Source organism: Larus michahellis, chromosome 1 (genome assembly GCF_964199755.1).
Source record: "Larus michahellis chromosome 1, bLarMic1.1, whole genome shotgun sequence".
In the NCBI taxonomy this organism is placed as follows: Eukaryota; Metazoa; Chordata; class Aves; order Charadriiformes; family Laridae; genus Larus; species Larus michahellis.
In genome coordinates, this window is record NC_133896.1 from 204,626,067 (window position 1) to 204,651,412 (window position 25,346).

The window sequence follows — 25,346 nt, forward strand, 5'->3', positions numbered from 1 at the left end:
GCGGGTTCCGGCGGAAGGGGCCGGGCGCGGCGCTGGCTGGCGGAGTTTCGGCGCCTTCCCCTCGGTGGCGGGGCGGCCGCGCTGCGCCTCCGGGAGCTGAGTCCCGCTGTCCTCCCTCCTTTCCCCCCCGTTCCCCTCACTGCCTCCGGCCATGCTGCTGCCGTCCGATGTGGCCCGGCTGGTGCTGGGTGAGTGAGCGGGTCCGGGCAGGGAGAGGAGCGGAGGGGTAGGGTGGGGTGGGGTGGCCGCTCAGCCCCTGAGGCGCGGTGGGGACTCCCAGGGTGGGGGGAGGCGGTGGCGGCGGTCGCGGCCGCTCCAGGGGGGGCTCTGCCGGGGATTGTCAGTGGCCGGCAGCGCCTTGGGCGCGGCAGGAGAACGAAGCGGCTGCGCCCTTGACCCTCGATCGCGTCGCCCTCATTCCCCCCCGGGCTGGGGTTGTCACCGCCGAGGCGTAGCCCCGGGCCCGGCGGTCTCCGAGCTGTGTCTCGTCTCCCCCCGCGCCTCGCCCCGGCCCGGTCTCTAGCGGGAAAACCGCTGCTCCATCTGGAGGGGCGTCGGGGCCTCCGGAGCCGCAGCGGGCGCAGGGGAGCCCGCCGGGCCGGGCCGCTCCCCGGCCGCCTCTATGGGGCGACCGGGCCCGGGACGGGTTCTCGGCGAGTTGAGGAGACGGTGGTGGTGTGTGGTGTCCGGCTGCAGGGAGGCGTGTGGTGAACGGGCTGTGATGAAGTGTCTGACGAGAGGAGGAATGTCGGGGTGATCCGAAACGCCAGCGGAGGCTGAGCCAAGGGTCAGCCGGTTTTCCATTCCCTCCCCGGTTCTGTCACCCGTCAGGCTTTGTCGAGAGCTGGGGTTTGCTCTGTGGAAAGGGCAGAGCCAGTGTTTTCAGCTCATCGGCAACAGACAGTGAATTTGTTAAATTACTTTATGCTTTGGGTTATTTGGATACTGCCAAAGATAAGAACAAATGGATGGTAATCAAAAATATGACCCGTGTATTTAAGACCCACACATGAGCACCTGTTGGCGCAGGTTGTTGGGATTTCCTGGCAGCTTGCATTGGGAGATTCAGTTTTTAATTGTCCACAGTGTTTCTGAATCCAAAGCCATTAAGGCTGAATCTTTTCTTCAGTGTTCCTCCAGCAGAATTTATTTTTAAATACTGCCTGAAATGTTTCTTGGTACTGTCTTGAGAAACGAAGCTAGTGAGAGACGCTATGTTTTTATTATTGTGAAGTAATAGAGGATTTTTAGAAACTCAATGCATTGCAAAAGACGATTTAAAATCATGCAAGGGAGATCTCTCACTGTACTTTTCTATAAAAGATTGGTTAAGTTATGGATTTATCTCACATGCCTACCAAAGTCTTGCAGATGTAGTAGACAATCTTGGCAACACCACGTGCAGTAAGGACGATCCATCCTATTTCACGTCTGTTGTAGCATGGTGCATGCATCATGCCCTGAAAACTTCCAAGCAACCTAAGGTTGTAGAACAGGATATTCCTTATAGCTGTTTCGGCCTTCTAATAGGTATTCCTCTTCCATGAGGCATCTGAGAATTTGGGTGGATAAACAGGCTAGTGCAGCTTTTTTTTCCATCTTCTTTTTTTTTCTTTCCCCTCTCTTTAGCTAAGTCTTTCTGGTGCTGTGAAGGTTGATGAATATTGGTTTAAGAAACAAAACTAAAATGATAAGATGAGCTCACTCATAGAAAAATACATAAGAAAATGTATCTTTTTGTAATTAATGTAAGAGCGAACGTGTACTATGAGTTAGACGCGTGTCTTTACATTTCTTAAGATAGAACAAAATATTGAATCATTCCTAGTTCAGAAGGTACTTCACCTTTTGTGCTTTTAATTTGGTTTTGGTGACATTAAAGATTGTGTGCTGTTATGTCATTTTACAGTGTGTGCACAGGCAGTTCAGTTCAGTTGCACAGAAGATCTTAATTCAAGCATTTTTAAACTTTGGAATGCCTTATTTTGCAGGAAATTAGTGTATGTGCCTGTATGCAAGCATTTGGTCATCCCAAGAAAGAAAAAGTGCACCATTTTACATAAATGTCCAGATGAGTTTGATTGTAAGAACAGCCATACCAGCACAGAGCAAACCTCCACCGTGCCTAATAGCCCATCTTCCATCCTGGCCAACTGTGGATGGTATGGTGGATACGAATAAGACTGGCATATAATTGTATTTCCCAAATTACACTTTCAGCTTCCAGCAATTTGTGGCTTGAGAGTTTTCTAGCAAAATGTATTAGAAAAATTAAATAGGACAGCCCTTTCCACAGGTACCACTAGTGTTTTCTGTTGGATAGGCCAGCTCGTGCATCATGATTAAACTCGTAGTGGTTATTCCCAAACTGTGTTTACCTTTCAAGTTTGCTTATTTGTTGAAGACCTTAATAAGGGCTTATGTGTCTGAAATACGATGGTTTTTCCAGCTGTACTTGGATCTGCTGAAAGATATTTGTCGTCTTGTAAATTTAAAGGCCACATTTTTCTATAGGCATTCCTGAGCTGAGGTGGACCATTTTGGGGGTCCACTGAGGTAGATATGCTAATGTATATATATCCTGTGTTGTATAATTAGGCACATATTTTATGCTTTCTTTAAAACGTTGCATGTTCAGTTCTGCTACAAGCAAGAAAGAACAGACGTTTTCTTTTGTGATTCTTTGTTCTAGAATCCTTCATTCAGATTAGTCTATTTCTGTCTTTTAATGTTTAGAGTATTTGAAGATTAAAGTAGGGCTTAAGAAGTTTGATTAAAGTAGAACATATTTGCTGAGGAATGGAATTTTGGAAAAGTAAACTTTTTCTGTATACTTCCTGTTAAGGTAACTACTGTCTTAGGGTGTGTACAGTGCACAAGTTGCAGCTAGTACATCTATTCAAAATGAAAATTACGGGGCGGGGGGGGCAGGCAGCCTTTTTTCTGTTATTAATTTTTGCACAATGCCAATTTTTAAAATAAATCTTATACACTGTTGTAACAACTGCACAGATTTTACCTGTTTTGAAACAAGAGGATGCATGGAGAATTATTATAACATAGCAATGCATTTTATTAACAAAATATCGTAGAATTCCATTTATTTATACACTGGGCTTTAGTACTGCCTGTACTAAAGATCTGTCAGAATTGTTTATATTGCCTCCCTTCTAGTCTTGAATAGTTTGTAAGTGCAGTGTATTATCAATAATATTTTGTGCTCTTTCTGGTTTTAACTATTAAAGAAATGTTTTGCAAGATATATGCTCTTTCAAAATACCTTCACTTTCCTTGTCTAACATACAGATCTTTACCTGATTATATCAAAACTGTATGCACCTGGTTATGTTAATGCTTTGATACCTACTGAGCAGAAGTAATGAATGAAATAGCAAAATTTTCTGTCTCATTTGTTACAGGATATTTACAACAGGAAAAACTTTTAGCTACCTGCCGTGAATTTATTTTGGAAAGCTCAGATTTGAAAGAATATGCAGAGCACTGTACAGAGGATGGGATTATTCCAGCCTGCTTGCTGGTGAGTTTGTATTTGCAAAGCAGGAAGTTAAATTGTCTTACATCCGTGGAAAAAAACATCGAGATTTCTCTGCGTAACAATTATTTCTCAAATGCTGCTTAAAATGATTAGATAGATTGTCCCCCTTGTTCTTTTTTTTTTTTTTTTTTTTTTTTTATTGCATCCTGTGGTATTAGCAGTTATTTGGTTTCTAGTATTTTATCTTACTAAGAAACATTTAAGCATAAAATATGCAAATTGGTTTTGGCATATTACTTTTAGACTGCTTTATAGCTTTGAGGCTGATTTATGGAAGGGTGTCACAAGGGTTTTACTGATTTCAGGGTTACTTTTGTAATTTATGGGAGATCGCTTTCCTATCCTAGACAAGTCAGCCAGTACTGTTCCATTTCAAGTACATATTAAATATTTAGGTGAGGTACCTCAGCTTTACCTAAGGCTACCAAATTTTACTGAGAAAAACTGTGTTTCAGTTCAGCTTCCTCTTTGATCAGTATCATCTGCTTTGTCCCAGGTGAAATGTGGAACTTTGGGTGTGCATAAATACAGCATGTAGCTACATATGTAGATATGTGGGTATGGCTACAGGGTAATCAGATACTTTGCATTTTTAGCATATATAAAATGGTATTTTTAATCTAGTATGCAAATTACAGGGTTTAGATATTGCTATGTATCAATCTTTTAATGTTTATATGTGCATCTTCTTCATGTTTTCCGTTTTGCTCTTCTAATATATCACTTAATTATATTGTCTGGGGTTTTGTCCACAGTATCCAAAATTTGTGGAAATATTGTCTGAAGTCTTGATGCACCTATTCAAAACAGACCCTTGGTCTTACTTCATTTACAAATGTTTAGTTATCTGTTCTTTGTGGGTAGGGAATTTAAAACCAAGCTATGTCCAGCAAAAATTAGAAAAACCAAATGTAAATAAATTATCCAGATTCTGAAATCTTTTAATTATCTTCTTTTTCTCAGTATTAACATTTTTGCTGTTTTTCAAAAAAAGTGGTGATATGATAGTGTCTAAGCAAAAAATTCTCACTGCAGCTCAAAATACTTGCAATAAAAGGTTGTATTTGTCATATCCTGTAGAGTTTCCACTAGCAAACAAGACAAGAGGTACAAAGTGATAGTGATAACCTTAAAATCTTAAGTCTTTGTTTCACCTAAAATAACAGAACAAGTAAATATGACATAAAAGTTAATTCTGTGTGACAGTTATGAGTTTTACTTTATACAGAAGTTCTCTTCAGTTTGCATCTTAATGCGTCTTGCATTCCGCAGTGATACATACTCATTACTCTGTTACAGCCGTTCATTATCTTTGTTTTTATTCCCTAATAGCAAAGGTGAGTGGAGGTCACGCAGCTCTAACTGCTATACCAGTGTTGTTCAACGAGATGAAGCACTTCGGATTTTGAGTTCGTAATGTCATTTTGTTCCATAGGTTGCTCTCTACCTAGTTTGAGACAACTCAGCATCAGCAGCATAAAATAGAGTTCCTTGTGTTGAGGGTCAGCATGGTGTAGTCTTCTAAAGAACTGCTTAAATATAGTGCGATACAGCAGATGAAGTAGAAGTTGTTAGTGAAGATTCTGAGATTGGTATTTTTTTTTCCAGTCCCTGTGTGGAAAAAACTTGACAACTATTCTTAATGAATACGTAGCCATGAAAACAAAAGGTAAGCCCTCAGAATGAGATTTTATTATTCTTACTTATCTTTTGTGAACTCCTTTAGGAAGAGGTAATATCTCCTCTTTGGAGATTTGGTGGAGATATTTGGACTTAGAGCAATCCCCCATCTATGCTAGAAATTGAAGGTTTCTATATTATGCAAACATCAACCAATTAGATCAGCGTCTTGTGAACAAAATTAATTAATTATCTTAGTTTGGATTTGCCGGCATGTATTTTAACTTCAAATTTGAGCAGAACTTCTAATGTAATAAAGCATAAAGGTATAATAAAGTGTGCAAAATTTATGGGTTTATGCTTGTAAAGTTATGCTGTTTATTGTTTCTACTATAAATAGGAGGGGGAGGTGCTGATCTCCTCTGACTGGTGACAGGACACACACAAATAGAACGATCCTGCGTCGGGGAAAGTTCAGATCAGACGTTAGGAAAAAGGTCCTTCACTGAGAGGGTGGTCGGTCACTGGAACAGGCTCCCCAGGGAAGTGGTTGCAGCACCAAGCCTGTCAGAGTTCAAGGAGCATCTGGAAAACGCTTTTAGTCATATGGTTTAGTTTTTGGCAGCCCTGCAAGGAGCGGAGAGTTGGACTTGATGATCCTTATGGGTCCCTTCCAACTTGAGATATTCTGTGATTCTATGAAATTAACCAGGAAGAGTCCTATGGTGTGAAAGGTTTCTTGTCTTGCTGGTAACTAAGACACAAACATACTTTTTCCAAAATACTTTGTACCCAGCACCTTGAAAAACTTTATAAATTGATCTGCTGACATCTTTCTTTTGTCATACTTTAATGTTCTGTGCTTCAAAAATACCAAGTGTTTTAACCTGTTTGGGTGATGCCTTAAAATAAACTACTGCTTCTAAAGGCCTGTCGGCCAGGTTTACAGTTTTCAAAAGTACACAAGTGACTTGGGAATATGAATACCATTTCCAGAAGTGAGTTAGGTTAGGTTAGCATGTGTTTGCCCAGGAGTCAACACCACGTGCAGATTCCATTGAGAATTATAAACATGAATGTTTTTTCCTCAGTTTCATTTAGGCTTCTAAAACTGAGAACTGTATCCGTGATGAGTATGTGTTCCTATCAGTCAAAGTTCTTAAATTAGGAGTTAGGGCTCTCGAATTAACAGAACATTAAGAATGTGACTAGACACCTGAAGTTGGATGATGTCTGAAATACATATAATGTTTAATAACAATTATTTTACTTGTGATTTTTCTCAACGTGTGTCTGTTTTAGGCATCTAATTTTTTTTTTTACGGTTTATTTTAGAAACAACACATGAAGTTCCAGCAATGATGTCATCTCTGTGGAAAAAATTAGACTATACACTTTCTCAGATCAGGTAATACACTTGTGAAATCAAGAAAGTAAAATTTCACTCTGAGTGAGTCCCTATGTTGATCAACTCCCCTTATCATTGTATGAGAGTGGTTTTGCTCTCTGTTGCCTGAGAGATGGTGAAAAAGATGAATATGTGGGAGTTGATAGTTGAGTAGGCATTTCACGATTTTAAGGCAGGACTAGCAGATAAGGAGGGCATTAGTGTGAGTTTGTGGCCCTCCTGTAGTAAAACAATATACTATGACTCATTTAGAACTCAATACCATTGTGGTTACTTGATAAAAAATGTAACACTAAACTTCATTTGAAGGATCTGTGACCATTGTGTGAAAGAATAAAAATAATATTCAGTAGATTGAAGCTTTCTGAAGTAATGTGTGGTTGGGACCAGACTGACGCTAACCATATGATAGATGCTGTTGCACTGTGTAGCTGAGTGTTTCCGTTGTGCTCCTTTCATTTATGTCACCTGCTTTATTTTTTTAGGAGCATGCAGAATTCCACAGGATTTTCTGCTAATCAGAGGAGTAAGTAACTGAGCCAATTCCATGGGATCAATAGGCTTTATGTTCAAATTATCTGTTTTGGCAAAAAATGTTGCAGCATTCAGTAACACATCCTTACTCTTAAAATGTTGTCAGATCTCTTCTGCAGTGTTGGGTTTTTTTGGCATGTCTGTTGTCTTCAGTGCAGTCTGTGGATTACTGTGATGATCAAGAAAGGAAAATAAGAAAAGCTGACCAAAGGGTTTAAATTCTCTATATAGTGTTTTCTTCTCTGCTGAAAACTTCTTAGAAGTTTACACTATTGAAAGGTTTAAAACTACTGCTTTGGTCCTGAAGCTGTTCACTTAATTTGTGGTTCATAGAGGAACTGAAAACGTAACCAGTCTAATTATGATGCAGTTTCATTTCTGTAGAAGGGTTATATAAAAATATATTACAATCTTGAAACAATTATTTTCTTATGCATACAAACATATATCTAAGCAAAATATAAAAAGATACTTGTTCTGTCTAGAATTGTTTCTTTCATTTAAAAACTGCCAAATGAACTCTCAAAAAATAAAAGTTATTTTAGTTAAAAATAAATTTTCTGTCTGTAGTACTTCTACTGAGTAACCTGTGTGAGAAAAGAGAATGTGAAATATAGGTAGTGGTTGTTGTTGGATCTGAGATTCACTGGATTGGGTGGTGTTTTGTTGTTTAAATTCGTCAGATTTAGTCTGATAAATAAATACAAATTTACATTGATTTAATAGTTAAGGTCAATTATACGAGTGGTATATTGTGTAATGAAATATCTTTTGGGTATGAGTTATTCCTGTAAATATTTAAGCAGTAATACCAGCATGGTTACAATGTCTATGCAAGTTGGCTGTACTTCTTGAATTGTTCTGGCTCAAACCTGTAATGCAGAAGACAAAGATGGGTGTTGCGTATTTTTTGAGTTTCATGAATTAGTTGTTGAAGCACGAAAAAGTTTCAATGGAGCATCCTTAATTAGGTCTTGGAAAATCATCAACCTTTTTGAATTCCTTTATCGCATATTTTCCTCTTGTCTTTATCATCTCCAGCACGTACAAGAAGTGGAATTGTAGAAATGAAAAGACAGAGAATGCTTCAGCAATCAGCTCCTGCAAACTCAGGATTGTTGTCAGTAGCCCATCAGTCAGGGCCACAGAATTCCTCTTCTATTGTATCCCCTCAAGTTATTCACAGGCCAACAATAAATCAAAGCATGTCACAGACAAGACTGAATACGTTGTTTGTTCACCAGTCACAAACCCAAGAAAACAAGATCAGCAGTAAGTTGCACACTTTTTTTAAACCTTTTTTCCTGTGAAAAATCTATGGATTATAGATGAAAGTTTTCTAAAACCAGAGCTAATCATCTTCCACCAAAAAAAGTTTTAGAAAATTCATGCTTTGTTCCGCTAGCTCTCCAAACTGGTTGGGGTGATTAAAATAAAAAGAGTGCCTCAAAGAGAAACGGCTCTTGTATGCTTGCTTGCTAAGGTGGGTTCAGAGATCAGAAGTACATTAATTTGTCATTATTCTATCCTGTGTTCTCACCCTGACCCAAAACACTTGTTGTAGCAGATAGGGATGATCCACATCAAATGGATGTTTTTCTCAGGTTATATTTAAAAGGAGTGGTTCTCATTTTCATGATAACACCAAATTATTTTGTATGAATTCCCAGGAATTGATTGGAACATAATAAGTAATGTGTAGATTTCTGTAGTGCTTTAAAAATCTAATTGGAGAATGTACTGGCATCGTGATCTTCTTTTTTCCTTTCTAAAGCAGGAGATTTCATACACATTCAAGTTCCAGCATCACAAGAACGAAAGCTTCATTCAAGCTTGCTTTCTCCAGGAAGACGAAAAAGGTGAACACAGGGGTTTTTGGTTGGTTGCTTGCTTGCTTTTTTTCAGATTGTGTAGAGATTATGTAGTGTCCTAACCTCTAGTGTAAATTTTCTTAGATGGTGGAGAGTTTCACAGTGAAGATCCACTGAGAGTGGCCAGTGTGTGATGCTAACATTGGACTGACAGGAGGCTGCTTCTTCTTTATTGCATATAGCCGGTCTTTACGTTATTCCAGTATTAGATGTAGGCAAATAATCTTGGAGCCTGAGATTTGGTATTCCCTCCAAAATGTCCTTATCAATTATGAAAATTCTCAGTATTGATATAAATGTGCATTTTGTCTGGTTTTAACTTAGAAAAATTATTTGCTTCAGTAAATTTTGTCAGCAAAAATTTTCATATTCACACTAAAAGTGGTATGAAAAGCTGTTCTTACACTCATTTTGCATTTTTTATTCTTTTATTCCAATGTCCTTTTGTTTCTAATGAGTTGACTGGTCTCTTTGTGTTCCATTTATTGTCTTTACACCTGACTAAATCCCAATCGGTGGTTTTGCTTATCATTTTTCCAGGCCCTTACTCGCTTATACCTTTTCCAAGTCCTCTCTATTCCTGCATGATTTTTTTGTATATAAGTGCTTTTAGTGTCACTGCTGATTCATGATTTCAGAAGAGCCTATACCGTGATTTCCCATAAAAGCATTAAATTTCCTATTCATCATCTAACTTCTTATGCAGCCTAACATTTGTTTGCTTCTTTGACAACAGTTGCTCCTTGAGAGAGCTTTATTTTCAGTGGTGATGCCCAAATCTCTTTCTTGAGTGGCTGTTAATTAGAACCTGTACCACCAGTTGAAGTAACGTGTGCTGGAGGGGGAAAAACACTGAATAGTGGCCATGGAATTCAGTTTGCTATTATGCTCTTTACCCACAGTCTGTATATTTGTTGGTAACTTCTATGAAGTCAGGCACAATATATGTATACAACATAATGAAAGGTATTCTGGGTTTTATTGTATTTCTAGTATGTAGTTAATTTTCTGTTAATTAAAACCTTTCATTTACTAAGAAGGAAGAGAAACACTTGATTTACTGACTGTTAGGTCTGTTTGGTATGTTCTCACCAAATACGTCATAAATTTCCTGGAATGTTTCAGTGAATCTCAGAAGAGGAAAAGCATTGCAACATCTGGACCTCTTTCAGCAGCTAAAAGTTCTCAAGACCCTGATGAAGTAATAACAGAAAAAGAAAGCGAGCCACTTGAAGAATTCATAGATGGTAACTTCCCAGTGAGTATATACCTATGGAAGGTATTTACATTTAAGAAACAAATTCTGACTAAGGAGAGCTAGTCTTATACATGTTGTTTGTTTTGGGTATTATAGAAATTAACTTTAGGAGATAAATTTAGCTTTGTATTTGAACTAGCTTTTCTGTGTACTAGACTAAACTAGTACTAAACTAGAGAGGATGGCATTGCTATGAAAAGGGGTTTTTTTTCCTTGATTCATTGGCTTTGCTAAGATACCTGTAAGCTGTCAGAATACAGTAATTTTTCAGAGAATGGAAACCAGGAAGCACAAGAAGCCTTGCTGTACTTTAGGAGAGTAGAAGTACAGGAATGTTTTGGGATGATTTTCATAGCTGTGTTATGCAGTCACAGATTGGCTGTCTCTCTGTGATAATGTTCTCTGTGTTGAATTACTGTTTTTACCAGTAAGTTGGAAATTCATGCTCCTTTTCTAGTGATGATAAAAATGGAAACCTGACCACTTTAAAACTGTGTTTTCCAGCAACTGGTTATTGAAAATGCCAGAGAAAAAATCTTGAGTAACAAATCTCTTCAGGAGAAGCTTGCTGAGAACATTAACAAAATCCTGGGCAGGTAATAAAAGGAACCTCTGAACTTCATACGTATTCTTAGTTGATGTGTTTTGGAGTTCTGAACTAATGACTAATGTGTTCCCAGTGATGGCAGTGTTGCTCAGGCCCCTAAACAGACAGACAGTGGTCCCACGGAACAGGAGACTTCCATTGATGAAATCCTTGGACTTCAGGTAGGTGTGGATTGCCCTGTTTACATTTTTTGAAGACCAGCGACATGAGAATGATCAGTTATGGGAACTGTGCTGAACCTCTGTCTACTGTCTGCTATCTGAGATTGCCCTCCTCGTTATCTTCTTTCTTTTTATTTGTTTTACAATGCAGCTGAGCCTGTCTAATGGCTAGCTTCTGCTCAGGGGCAGTTCCACAACTTCCCTTGCATGGGCATTAACGCTTATCTTCTTGTATGGTGGTGGGCAGGTTTGAGGAGTTTGACAGGATACTAGTGTTTTGCTGGGGTTAATTTTGAGCCAATTTAGCACTCTGAATTCTTTCCTAGTGCCTGTACAAGGCAGCAGAAGCATGTAGCAGGGTCAAAAGCCAAGAAGTAAGACAGCAGTCTTAATGTTACCCTGAGACTGAGATCTAAGTACACCGTCCCCCAGTCACCAGCTGCCTGCTTGTCACTGGATGTTTGGTACCAATAATTGGGTAGCAGCTTCTGATCTGATCAATAACCTTGTAAAAATATCTTGTGGTCTCCAAAAATGTTTAGTCTGGTCTGATTTTCTGATTTGCTGTAAGAAAAAACATGGATTGTCTAGTATAGCAATAGAAATTTGGAGCCTAAATAAGGATGCTTTTTCTTGAAATGTAATATTTTCTTACTTTTGGAGGAAATATATTTTCTACTTCTACAAAGTAAACTTCAAGTGTTCTCTCTTCATTCTCCCACAACCATCGAGCTGGCAATCACAAAGTTATAAACGACACTTAATGAGGGAATTCTCATCTTCAAGGCCCTCATGAAAAGGGCAGGAGAGTAGAGGCAGTTGCCTGTTTATGAAGTAAAGGCGTCTGGTTTTTAAAAGCTATTCTTCTGTCATTTGGTGATTTATTTTTTTTTTAGGTCAATATTTGTCACAATGTGGAGCTGAAAAGCTGTATTCCATTTTTCTGAGCAGAACAAAATCAAAGCAGCTTCTCAGTTTAGTTAGAGTAGCTGAGACAAAAGAATTGAGCATGTCACATGGGATATTCATCCTTACAACCACCATATCAAAAGTTGTAGAGTGCTTAGAGTATTTCCAGGATGTTGGGAGAAACTTTGTATTTGAACTCTTGAATATGTAGTGAGTGCCCCGCTCGCTTTCTTCCTGGGCTTCTACCAAACAAGTCAGCTTGAAAGAAGAACCTTAGAGCAGTGTCCTACGTAGCTGTGCCTTCTGACTGCCTTCCACAGAAAAACAGTTGGAAGTTACAGAACAAGTAATGGGTAAATGAAATAAAACTTCCCTTTGCTTAGCATTGTCTTCTAGATGTACGCAAAACCAAGAAATTGGGGTTCATTGGGGGATTTTTTTCACCAATGGTTGGCTAGTGCAGGCTCACGGCATTCATACCATCTACGTAAGCTTCTGGTGTAGCCCGAGATTTAGTCCTTCTTAAACAATACTGGTCGTTATGTGGAGAATACTTCAATATGCATGTGTAGTGTCTGATGTCTGACAAAGATGTTTGAGTTTGGGGGACCTTTATTTCTTAAATGTCAATCACTAATATTTTTTAACAGACATTAAATTTGTGGCAGAGATGTTTCCAGTATTAGTCTTTGTGTTTCTGTGCTTAGCAGAAGTAATAGAACTAAAAACAATCTGAAAACAATTCTTGTCTGTTTTTCTTCAAGTTATGCAAGTGACTGTCTAACAGTTCTGTATATCTTGTCTTTTCTCAGGGTGAAATTCATATGTCAGAAGAGGCCATACAGGACATTCTAGAACAGACGGAATCAGATCCAGCTTTTCAGGCACTCTTTGACTTGTTTGATTATGGTAGGGTATATTATACTCAATTGTACCATTACCATAAAGCATCATGAATGATGGGTTTTCCTAAGTATTGCCTGAAGAAGCAAAAGTAATTCAGCAGGCCTCTTTTGCAAGAGAAACGGACTGTATGGCATCTGTGTCCCCCAGTTCAGAGTTAGATATTTTTTTTATATACACTTTTACATGACTGTAAAGTACAGTATTTTCTCATAGAATCTATGATTCTATGATTCTACAGTATTTTCTCATGGCTGAAATTCAGGTTTTATGCTGGCTCAGTGATTGTTTTGTTGCTGTTAGTTTAGACTCTTCTGGTCTAAAGGATGATACTTAGTTTTTTATGCTGCTGTAAAATTTTTATATTTGTCTGATTGAGGATATCCTCACATAAAATATAAGGACGTTTTTATGCTATTTCTGGATTTGTAGTGAGTATAGACAAATAGTTCTTTGAGTTTAGATGGCATTTCTTGAATTTGAAATCTCCATGCTTCATTTATAATGTAATAATCACATTTGTGCATTTATAATGTAATAATCACATTTGTGTATAAAATGACATATTTAATCATTCTTCATGTTTTATTTTGAAAATAGGAAAGAACAAGGCAAACAAGAACTTACCTGCTGGTATTTCTGGTCAAAGTGGAGTAGAAAATGCAATCCTGGTGGATGAGGATAACCTGGAAACACTTGAAAGTTCTTTAGGAACAGAAGAAACCAGTAGATGTAGGTTGTCTTTTTTTTTTTTTTTTTTTTTTTTCCTTCTAGTCTGTTCACTTTTCATTATGAAAATATTTTCAGACAATTTTTACATTTCAAAAATCTTTCTGTTTTCAATGGTAATATCCAGTCTGACACTTATATTGCGTGAACATAGGAATACATCTAGTCTGTTAGAAAGTTTCAGTCTATTAAATTTAGCAGTAGTCCATCAGTGTACTTACAAGTTGTACTCAGTAAGCTCATAAATGAAACCGGAGTATTTGCAAATCTGTTTTCTCATTCAAAACTTTGCAATATTCATTCTGGAACACATAAAGATAATATTTTACATCTAACCGTATTCATCTTTTTTCTCTATTGTGTAATGTATTTGTTAATTAATACACAAAAAGAGTTGCACTCTGGACAGAAGGTATGTTTAGTCTGTCTGCCTCATTCTTAACAATAGCCCATCAGTAGCAGATGTTTAGTGAAAGTATATGAGGAACAGAGCCAGGTTTTTATCCTGAGATGGTTTTTTGTGCTTCTGGAAATCTGATTTAGTGACTTGAGCTGTTTGCTTATTATGTGTACACTTATGTACGTACAAACTGATTTGCCAGATTGCCTAATGTGTATAACAGTACGTTTCATATACTTTCCACTCAGCTTGAAAGTAAGGATGAGTAGTGTTATTCTCACATAGTTTCATGTGAAACGGTTTTCCATTGAACTGATAACGTTACTTCTAAAACGCTGTAAAAGGATCATCTGTTACAGTAATTATGGAGCTAATTTATTGTCTGTTTTACAGGTGATAATTCTAGAGAATCACTATCCTGTAAAGGTTTTCAGTTAGGAGAAGCATCATGTGCCTTGAAGACCAGCCTTAATGATGATGATATGGCTAAGAAAAATACAACCAACGAACAGTTGCATGGAAATTGTAGAGCAAGGAAGCAGCCTGAAGTACTTAAAACCGTTACCCCTGAAAATATTGGAGAGCTTGAAATCGCTTTTGACTCCGTGCCTGGTTTGACTGAACCTAACAAGAGACAGAGTTCTGATAGTGAATGTAATGAACACTGTGGAGATTCTTATAATAAAAAAGAGTCATCTGCATTAGTATCTGAAAGTGAGCGAGCTATGGAGATTGAGAAAGGCCCACTAAGTCATGGTGCTCAAAGTAGTCCTAATTTAGAATATGTTCATTCTGGTAGTCCTCAGATTTCTTTGATTTCACTGGCAGAAGGTACTACAGCCAGTGAAAACAAAACACATTCTGGGAGTAAATGTCACTTATCACCAGATACATCGTTATCTGAAAAGACACTCACTAAAAGCCCTTCTGATGGGAGCCCTGGCCACAGTGTACTGCTGGGAAAAAACAATTCATCAATTTCTAGCCCATCAGCAGATGCAGGAAAAGAACAGGCTGTAACAAACGATACAGCTGCCTTACCTGGTATTTTACAGGAGAGCACTAGCCACCCCTCTAATCATCAGGAGCAAGGTATGCAGTCAGACTGTGCTGCAAGATCTGCAGCGAAGATTTCGGATCTTGACAAAACAGAGTTGCAGCTTGAAGTTGTTGATACTTCTAACAAACCTTATTCAAATGATCAGCCCGCACTTGATAAAACTTGTAAGAAAGATTTCAACCTCCCTACAGGACTGTCAAACTCGGAGGGAACACAAGGAGAAATGCAAGAACCTTCATCTTCTACGAAAGTAGATGCTGATAATATATATTTCTCTTCTGGTGATGATGCATGTACAGAAATTTCCGTGGTATCCACTGAAAATAATCTTACTGCATCTGAAATATGCCACTCTCCTCTCCCAGAAACTGCATCCTCAACAGATGAGTCAGGTACCGAGGCCAAAAGTATAAGCGGTGTGTCTTCTAGTAGTCAGCCAATGGATGTTGATCCTTCTAATATCATGTCCCTCAAGATCATCATCAGCGATGATCCGTTTATTTCATCGGACACAGAGTTAAATAATGCGGTTTCCAGCATCACAGGAGAAAATTTGCCGACTATAATATTGTCTTCTCCAGCCAAATCGCCAACCAAAACTGCAGGCCTGTCCAAGTGTCTGACTTCAGAAGACACAGAAAAAAATGTGGATTCAGCTTTGGCGGAGCAGAACCTTCTTATGCTTAGACCTAAGGATCCCGTGGTCACCTCAGTTAACACCCAGAATGAAGACTGCGCTGGTTTTTCAGTTGCAGGGACGACTAATCTTTCCAAGGAAGGGGGATTTATACAGTTGATGCCAGCAACAAGCACAGCTTTTGGGAATTCAAACAACCTTTATATAGCCACTTGTGTGACTGATCCAGCTGCCTTGGGCACAGCTGTAACACCGTCCAATGTGGTTGTGTTGCCCAGCAGTTCTATGCCGCTGGCTGCCCAAGCTCCAGCTGTACAACAGTTACGGACTCCTCCTCGATCCGGCAATGCTTTTCCAGCAAACCAGACTGTCTCCCCAAACTTCCCACAAGGTAATCTCATTATTAGAAAAAGACTGAAAATGTGGTGTTGATATACCTTTGTTGTTGTTGTTGTAAGTACATTAAAAGTAAAGCATTTTTAAATGCCGTTCTGTCTGCCCCTTGAAACTAGCCAGGAGTTATGTATTTTTTGAGTGTATTAGTTGCTACAAAAAATGAAATAAAAACTATGAAGGTCACTATTGACCGTGCTGCTTTGAAAAAAATAGCCTCATATTTCCAAAGCTTAAATTGTATAATTCTAGCAGTGATAAATTTAGAAAGCATATTTTGGCTTACACTAGAAAAGATTCCGTTGTTTCAGCTAAATAAAGCAGTTCTTCTGGTTTGTTTTAATGAGATTCCTGTTATAAATAGAATGCTGCATGTTATGGGTACCCATATTTAGTTTAGATAACTGACTAGATGGAAATACTCCTTCCAAAATTACTTCTTAGGGTTTTTTTTTGTTTCATTTTCCAAAGACCAAGGCTACACTAGAAGTACATTTAGACAAATATAAAAGTGTTACGTTATTCTTTCCATAATGCAAAATCTCTCCTGGTGCAAGCATTTTTATTACTACAGCAATAAAAATTTTAGGTGCTTTTTGAAATGTTAAACCTAACTAGAAACTGGTTGTAATCAACACATTTAGATTTCTTTCCAAAACTAAAAATTTGTCTCAGTTTTATCCTTGAATTTCTGTGTGGAGTTGTTTCGGTGTCGTCAGAAGTCAGTGCAAAGGTATGTGCAGGACCTTGGAGCGCTGGCCTTTTCTATCGCTGTGATTTCTTTATGTACCTGTTGTCTTCAGGCTTTTTTCCCAGGGAGAGAAATAGAAGTTTGCCTGTTCTTCTGCATTTGGTATTTTTCCTGGTAGTGCTCATGTAACTGAAGACCTGTGTGGAATCAGTTTTTCTTTCACTTTTTGAATTTTTCATTCACTTTTCAATTAATGTGCTGTAATACTTCCCTTATTTTATAATTCCCGTATATAACAACTATTTTAACTACGATTTAAGTAGGAAACTTAAGTAGGAAACTTTAAGTAGGAAACTTCAGCTTAAATAGTCCAAATTAGTCTCATTGAGGTTGGTTTTTTTTGTGCCCCCCCCACCCTTTTCTTCTTTAGGAAAAAAAAAAAAAAGCTGATCTCAAACCCACTAATTCACTGAAGTCTTCATGTACCACATTAACACTTCCTACCGGCCAGGAATATACATTAGATACCTATATACAGACAAAACTAGCCTTTCCGAACTTCTTGTGTGCTCATAAAGGGAAAGCGTTATGAGTGCACTAGAAGAAAAAAATAATTCCTTTAACAACTTCTGAGCATGCTAATTGTAGGGAATAAGATGCAAATACTATTTTATTTTTGCTAAGCAGCAAAATGAGCTATTTGATGTTACTTTTTCTTTTTTTTTATAAATTAAAGTTCAAGGCTTAACATAGGTATACTTACTTCAAGCTTAATTTTGAACCATTTCTTAAAAAAAGAAAACGGAGTTTAACTAAAGAATCCAGTTTGAACTAAAAATAAGTTACTACCCAGTTTTCTAGTAGTGACATCTAGTAAGGATCATAAAATTAAAAAAAAAAAAAAAAAAAAAAAAGCTAGAGCTTTTATTGCCACAGGTCTGACCATGCATAATTTTAAGAAATCCTATCTTGAGGCTTTTCTTTTCACCAAAGTCTTTTAGTTTCTGTCCAATTTTAACACTTTGATATTTTTTTTTTAGGTTCCGCCATTATAATTGCATCTCCAGTGCAACCTGTTTTGCAAGGAATGGTGGGAATGATACCCCTCTCAGTCGTAGGACAAAACGGAAATACATTCCCAGCACCTGCCCGCCAGGTAGCACATCACAAATAAATCTTTGTCTTTTCGAAATTAAAGCTGAAGTGATAAGTCTTTTGGTAAATTGTAATGGAATATTATGATTCTTTCAAGGTTCTACATATGCCTGTGGCAAATCCAGTGTGCAACAGAAGTGTCCCAAAACTTCCCATCCCTCCCAAATCACAAAAGATTTCCGGAGCAAGAAACAAGACTAATACAGGTATTTGTGGTTTTAAGAAGGGCAGAAGAAAAGTGGGGGTTTTACAGACATGTCAGTTCTGATTAATAAAGTTTGTAAATACCAGTGCTCCTCTGCCAGGTAACTGCTGGGGTGGCTTTGAGAGAGGCCCGTACCCTGTAATTAGTAACTATATATGTTCGATTTACAAATAAGAGTCCTAGCATATTAAATAATTCCAGATTTGGGATCAAGCTTATTTTGGAAATCTAATGTTTCGAGGCTGTAATGCAGTTAAAAAAAAAAATGCATTTTTCTTAATATTTCTGGTTATTTTTCATCTCATTGGTTGTAAGTACAGTGTACTGTTGCCAACAAAATGAAGCCACATGGAAATACAAAAGTTATTAGAAAAGTCATCAACTCTAAACATTTATTAAGGAAAATATTTAATCGAAGTGTTGCATATTTATACAAAAAATGCACTCCATCTGTTTTCTCTTTCCTATTTCAGGTGTACACTTCTGTACATTAATTTCATTGACGCCTTGCTTCTTTAAATAGCAAATGGAAACAAGACTGGAGTGACATTCATTTCTCAGTGTTGGGAGGGAGTAAAGAAAAATAATTGAAAACACAAACTAAATTGAGTTATACGGACAGCTTGTGCATTAGCCTATCTATCTTTTTAAAAAAGAGTAGGCTTACACAGAAAAATGAAACTAGAATGAAGTTGCAAATTAAGAAAAAAGCTAGGGTGGTGTAGTTAGTCTGTGTTCTGGTTTGCTGATGGATAACAGAGTTCCCTGTGGTTATTTCCCTTCCACTTGGAAATCCCTGCTGTGCATTTCTAAGTCCAGCTTAGTTGATTTTTGTCTTGCCAGGACTATGTATTATCTAAGCGTAGACAGCAAGCAAGCTGCTGCTTTATACTTAGTTGGTGACCTTTGCTACTCTATTAATCTGTAAATTTGAAAATTGTTAAAAGTTGCAGAGTTTGGTTGCTGGGTTTTTCTTTATTGATTCTGTGTCAGGTGAAATGTCACAGAATCATTTAGGTTGGAAAACATCCTTAAGATCGAGTCCAACCATTAACCTAACACTGCCAAGTCCATCATCACTAAACCAAGTCCCTAAGCGCCACGCCTGCGGATGTCATTGTACTGTGAGATGATTTACTGGGAATACCGTAGTTTATTAATTCTTCACCTGTTCTTGCAGGAAAACTGGTACCAAGTGTAGCCGAGCCTTTAAACCATACAAATTCTCGAACGCAAAGGTCAGTAGTGCTACGTTTTCAAACTTGCTTTCGTTTTCCTGCCACGGATTTCTTCCTACTGTGTTGTCTGGGAGGAGGACAGACGGCCTTTTTAACAGTGGCATGAGCAATAACCACTTTTTTCCCCCTCCTATCTGTCTGCTAGGAGTATTCACGCAGGTGTGTCTTCGTACCGCTGCAGGGACATGTTAATGACAAGCCTGTGCTAGAATTCTCTGCTTACTGTTCCTCTGTTCATTTTGTATGGTTTTGTGTTTATTTTCGCCCATCTCAGTTGTCAAATAAAAATTTTTTGAGCGGAGTCCAAGCTATCAGAAATTACATGTTACATTTACTGGAAGATTTTGGCGACTAAACTCTTTTTTGTATATATTGATGAGTACAATTTAATTGCTAATCAGGCTAGGTACTAATCTTCTATTGGGCAAGTGAGAGAGAAGAAAGCAAGGCTTCAGTAGTTACACTTTATCATTAATGGACTTAGGAAACAAAAAGAATGTTGGAATGAGCAGAAGAGTGTAAAAAGAGATAAGTTCAGTTTGAATATCAGAGGTGAAACATTCTTTTATTGTAAAAATAAAACACAGTTTAAAAAAAAAAAATCTACCTATTCAGAACTCAGTTAAAATGGTGGAAAAATAGAGGAAAACCAGGAACAATAAAGTCAACTTATTAAAAAAAGCCAACATATATCAAGGTATACAGTATACATGCATGCAAAAGTTAGTGACTTTTTAAAAAAAACACAGAAGCGAGATTTGGGATAATATAATTTTGATAATTCAGCTCTCTGTTAATTTTAATTGATCTCCAGACACGTTTTGCAAAGCAGAGAGAGCAAAATGTTCCCCGCAAAGAGATGTCATTTCTCATTTCAGCCCTCTGCCCTCGTCTCATCTCACCACCCATACCTTCTTTACCATCCCAAAGTTAATTTGACTTCTCCTTTTCTAAACCGTAAGGGCGTATCTGCGTGGAGAGAGCTTGACTGGCACAGATGAACGTGCGGAAGCCTCTCTCGGAAATGCAGCTAAGCCAGGAGGAGGGCACAGACATAGCAGGGCTCTGAGCTGACAGAGCAGAAGCATTTTTCTTTTGACATCGCTACAGTGCGGTGGTGGCTTTTTCACACTAATGTGGCTGGTTGTCACGTGGAGACCAAGCCCTAGGGAGTTTGTACGTTCCTGTCCAGATGCCCACCGAAAGCTGTTTGTCTTGCTCTGTATCCCGTCACTGACAGCACGTGCAGAGGGGAGAGTACAAGGCACGTGCGTGATGATACTGCCCAGAATATTCTGGCAGCCTCTTGGCAGTTTCAGCTCCAAGGAAACTGCTAAGCCACAACCGGATTCCGGGATGGACCATCCTGTCCTGAGTGTGCTCGGTTTCTTTTTGAACTCGAGTAAACTACCAGCATCCACAAATATCCCAGGCTAGAAAGTTCCCAAGCTTTACTACATGCAGTACCCAAACCTCCTTGTTTTGTTTTAAACCTGATACTAGTTTTACTTAATTCCTCTAGTTTTTCTGCTGGGAGATGCAGCAAATAGTTTCCTTTTTGTTGGCTTTTTTTCCCAGAGCTCTGTTGCATTTCCCTTCGGTCATCTCTCTTTGCAGGCTGAAGAGCCCCAGTCTCCCTGATTGTTCTCTGTACGGACTCTGTTTCATACCTTTTTCTCTTCCTTTTTGGCCTTCTCTGAGCTTTCTGCAGTTGTCATCCCTTACCCTTGGTGTGTTGATAAAATGGAGAGAGCTTTAAACAGGTGTTTTGAGGGGCAGGTGGGGACATCCAGCCAGCTGAAATGAACTCCTAGTAAGAACAAGTATGTTGCTGAAGTGTTTTCATCTCATTTTCAGGACTGGAAATTCAGACAAGCTTATCACTGTGGAACTAGGAAGGAAAGCGGAGGAGACCTTACCTGTTGCACCAGTAGAGAGCACCAGCTCAAATTCAAGACAAAGTGAAAGTCACAGGAGAGTGCTTTGCTTTGATAACATCCTACCTGCTCCAGGAGGAAACACCCAAACTCAGGCTACTAAGAGTTTATCCCAGAAAGAAAGAAATGAAAATACATTATTTGCTGTTGACTCTGCGTCATCCTCTGCAAAGGCACAGGTAGCGAAGAGAGAGAAAGACAAAACGTTGCCTAGAATTCTGTGTAAGCCAGAAGTTGGTAGCAACAGAAGCGCATCTGCAAAGGAGCCACAGCCTGAGCGGAAGGTGGCAACTGCAGGGCTTCCGCTAGATCCCTTCCACAAGACTACAGCAAATAAGGAAAATGAATTACGAAGGGATACTGATGAAAAACAGAAGAACCAGGACACTGCCAAACTCTCAAATGGCCAACAAAGCGTCAGCTTATGGAATGAGAAGACGGTTGCTTTGGTGCAAGAGCTGAACAAAAAGCAGGGGTCCCTGTCGAATGGGAACAGCAAATCTTCAGCGGCTGTTTCTTTGTCTTCAAAGGAGCCAAAGCGAGAACCAGCTAAAGTTTCCAGCCAAGGCCTTTGCCTGTCAAGTCCGTTCACTAAACAATGTGTGGAAATGCTGCAAGACATTCAGTGGCATAGCCCCACTAGTAAGACAGTGGAAAACGGAGAATTGCCGGTACCCCGTACGCCGTCTGGAGTTGGGGACAGGCATACAGATGATACTACAGATAGCGTACGGACACCAACCTGTCGGCGCTTCAATGAGGACAGCACGACGCCCAGGATAATGGTACCCCCCGCGACGCCAGACTTGCCCGCCTGCAGCCCCGCCAGTGAAACGGGTAGCGAAAATAGCGTCAGCATGGCTGCTCACACGCTGATGATACTGTCACGGGCGGCAATTGCAAGGACTAGCACCGCGACCCCCCTGAAGGACAACACTCAGCAGTTCCGATCCTTGAGGAGCACAGTAAAGAAAAGGAAGCTAGAGGACTTGAATGAGGGTGAGAGAAACTCTCGTTCTGCAAATAGAAAAGACCTTCAAAGCTCTCCAACACCATCAAAAAAGAAGAAAATAAAGGCAAGTACAGGCATTTACTTTTTAATTTAAAATTTGAGCTATAGATTAGACATCTGTATGTCTGTATTATTTATGATGGGATGGTTCAGAAGTGCTAGTCCAAATCCCTGACATCCTATCTATATTTGTCGGTTTTACTAACTTTGCCTCTTCGGCCCGCTCTGAATTAAGAGTTTTACGAAGATCAGTATAGTCTTCAGATACATGCACGTAACTCCTGTTGACTCTCTGCATGTGCTCATGAAAATCAATTTATTTCTCTTGAAACATGAATGAGTTTCTAAATTGTAACTTCTAGAGTTAGAAGTTAGAAACCTGAAGTCTAGGTTTCCAGATGGAATGTAAGAATTAGGCCAAACTCAAACTAGGCCTTACTGAAATTCAAGCGATTCTTGCATCTTCGTGTACCACCAGGACTAGGAATCCACAGTTTGGATTTCCGGTCTCCGTAGTCTACAGCACCGTGCCTTTGACTCGGGGATTTAATGGCAAATAGCGAAGGTGTGAGACATGAAAAGGCGATGTATGGAAATGATCAAAAAGGAGGCAGAGCGTAACTCTGTAGTTCACCACACTTAGTTACAGCATACTCCTGAAACGCGGTAACTGGAAAATGCTCCGTTACTGGTACTGTGTCTGTCCGAGGTCTGGGTGGGCTCTGCTGAAGCTGAGCTGTCCCAGCTCCAGCCATTTGTACCCAGGGGGTACACGTAACACTCCGGTGTCTGATCTCGGGGTGAGCTTTGTGGAGTTAGGCTACAAAATAGGTGGAAGGCTGAGGAGGGCAGGAATGCGTACGGACTCTTCAGCGCCCCCAGGGCCTTCGTATGTAACACAACTGTTCTTTTTTCTGCCTACAGAAAAAGAAGCTACCGAATTCTTTTCCAGCAGGAATGGATGTGGACAAGTTCTTGCTGTCTTTACATTACGATGAATAAAAAAAAAAAAAAAAAATAAAAAAAAAAAAGTAGTCGAACTGACTGTCTAAAGCTAGGTGTTGTTATGCTGAGGTTTTGCATGGGAAAAGACGTTAATTCAAAAGGCTGAGTTGCACTTTCAGTGCACTGAAGTTTCACTTTATAGCAAAATCATGCTGTTTCTGAAGCAGGTTGCTAAGTGTAAATATCATTGAGTTGGTATATGTTTATTTTTGAAAAAGCACTTGCGTAATTATAGAGCCATTTAATTTGCAAAATTGTAAATTTGTATAAATGTAATGTAAGAAAAGTTGTATGTTTCCTGTTACACCACGTTGTCTGTGTTCTGCTGCATTCTCTACTTACGCACCCGAAGCGCTTCGCCAGTGTGTGAAAAGGTCGTGCATTTGAAGGCGGTGTTTGTAGTTCACTGTTGCCGGACGCGGGCTGCCAACCCGGCCACTTCCCATTGTCTTGTTGGATCCGAAAGGGACTTAATCTCCAGCTGTAACCGGCTTGTACTAACACTCTCTGCTCTCATAACGGTCAAACCCGTGTTGTCAGGCTTTGAATGAGTTGACAGAAATACCAGTAACTAAACGTATAAAACCTCCAGAAGTGTTTCTCATCTAATGAAGCTTTTCCCAACCAGTCACTCAGATAAGAACTTTAATTTGGATCGGCCTCATCTCTTTACAGTATTTGCTGCGTAGGATGTCATTTGGATGCAAAAGCTGTTTTCAGACAATGTACTGAGCTGTGGGTGAACCCCCAGGTTCGTACCCTGGTATGAATACCTTAGCAATAGCCAGATGAGGATTTCAGCGTCTTCTATTGCAAAAGTCAATTTTTTTAACTGTCATTTGTACTGTTGAGAAAGTGGTTGTTAATAGCACTTGTGCTTTTAGCCAGACATGGAAAAATTTGGATCTGATCTTTCTGTTGGATGTACAATTTGTCACAGCTATTATACAAACTCTCTTCAAAATGGGCACAGGAGCAGCTCAGCCGACATTTTAGTAATAATTAGCGTGGGTGAAAACTACCCCACTAAGCTTTGCTCCAATACTGCAGAATTTTCTACTGGTATTTCCTCCTTTGTTCTCAAATTGTTGAGGTCTTAAAAAATGCAAGTTTTCTTGTGAGAGATCTGTACAGCAACAGGGCAATGTTTCACATATAGTATACGAGGATTCCTAAGGAACCAATATTATGCAGTAGATGTTTATATTAAACCCATCCAATAACTAAATACTGCATACCATTTACAGCTTGAATAAATATTTTTGTTTTAATAAAAAGTTGTGTATCTTGCTTAATATTTTTAAGTCCTCCTTTAAGAGGGTCATGTTGATCAGTCATTTTTTTAAGACGAAGAGTTCAGTATTAAACACTAAGTTCTAATGGCAGCAATTGTCAGAGCGGCAAAAACAACTCTCTCTTTGCTACATGGTGGCGTTTTATGCATAATAGTATTCTGACAGTTGATATTGTAAATAGATTTGCTATTTATTTGAGACGGTGTAGCTCTTTCGTGGGCCAGACAATATCCACCAGAGTCGTTCTTTTTCAGTTCAGGTGATGTGGTAATACTAAATTATTAGGTCACTCACACTTCTGAAGGAAGAAGCACGTTCTGTTCCAGGCTGCTGTCATATGGCAAATACGTTTTAGAAGAACAGGTCTCAGGGCATGAATGAAGGTTCGTTTTCTTCCTATGCAGCGTTTAAACCCCAGGTTCACTTCCTCCCTCTACAAGTACGTTCCTTCCCAGAAGGAACAGATCCCGGTACATCCCAGTCAAAGTACATACTCCCCCTACTTTATGGAGGAAAATGTAAGGACACGCACTGGGTAAAGATGACCTCGGGCTGAAATGAATGTCAAAATAAGAAAAGCAGTTGTCCTAAATCCCAGGTAAGAAACTTAAAAGTGTGTGATGTTTATCCCCTGTGAAAAGGGTGAGGTGGGAATAGGCTTTATACTGGTGAAATAGCCAATTTTTGCTCCCTGGTAAAAAGCCTGCTGCAGAAACTGCATAACCTTCTCACTGAAGCCTTGAACGATATTCATTCCAGGAA

General features: G+C 39.1%; 1 protein-coding gene across 2 annotated transcripts; it reads left to right on the forward strand.

The window, feature by feature from the left end:
* Window positions 1-2: 2 nt before the first annotated feature.
* On the forward strand, window positions 3-24,552 carry NPAT (nuclear protein, coactivator of histone transcription). Of its 2 annotated transcripts, none has more exons than XM_074570130.1 (18): window positions 3-188; window positions 3,420-3,538; window positions 5,165-5,225; window positions 6,512-6,584; window positions 7,070-7,110; window positions 8,160-8,390; window positions 8,893-8,977; window positions 10,115-10,247; window positions 10,752-10,843; window positions 10,928-11,015; window positions 12,737-12,833; window positions 13,428-13,559; window positions 14,350-16,044; window positions 17,778-17,893; window positions 17,990-18,098; window positions 19,278-19,335; window positions 21,193-22,348; window positions 23,209-24,552. In XM_074570130.1, exons 1-18 carry the CDS (start codon window positions 152-154, stop codon window positions 23,284-23,286), a joined length of 4,401 nt encoding a protein of 1,466 aa, XP_074426231.1. In that variant the 5' UTR covers window positions 3-151; the 3' UTR covers window positions 23,287-24,552. The 2 variants fall into 2 exon arrangements, with proteins under 2 accessions (XP_074426231.1, XP_074426240.1); XM_074570139.1 differs by having other exon boundaries at window positions 30-188; window positions 8,896-8,977.
* The last annotated feature ends 794 nt before the right edge of the window (window positions 24,553-25,346 follow it).

Bases quoted from the DNA above. Each gene is read 5' to 3' on its own strand.
- NPAT (XM_074570130.1), top strand. From the start codon at position 152: ATGCTGCTGCCGTCCGATGTGGCCCGGCTGGTGCTGG. The intron at 8,391-8,892 runs GTAAGTTGCACA...TCCTTTCTAAAG, and splicing joins CCAAGAAAACAAGATCAGCA to CAGGAGATTTCATACACATT. The intron at 12,834-13,427 runs GTAGGGTATATT...TTTTGAAAATAG, and splicing joins CTTTGACTTGTTTGATTATG to GAAAGAACAAGGCAAACAAG.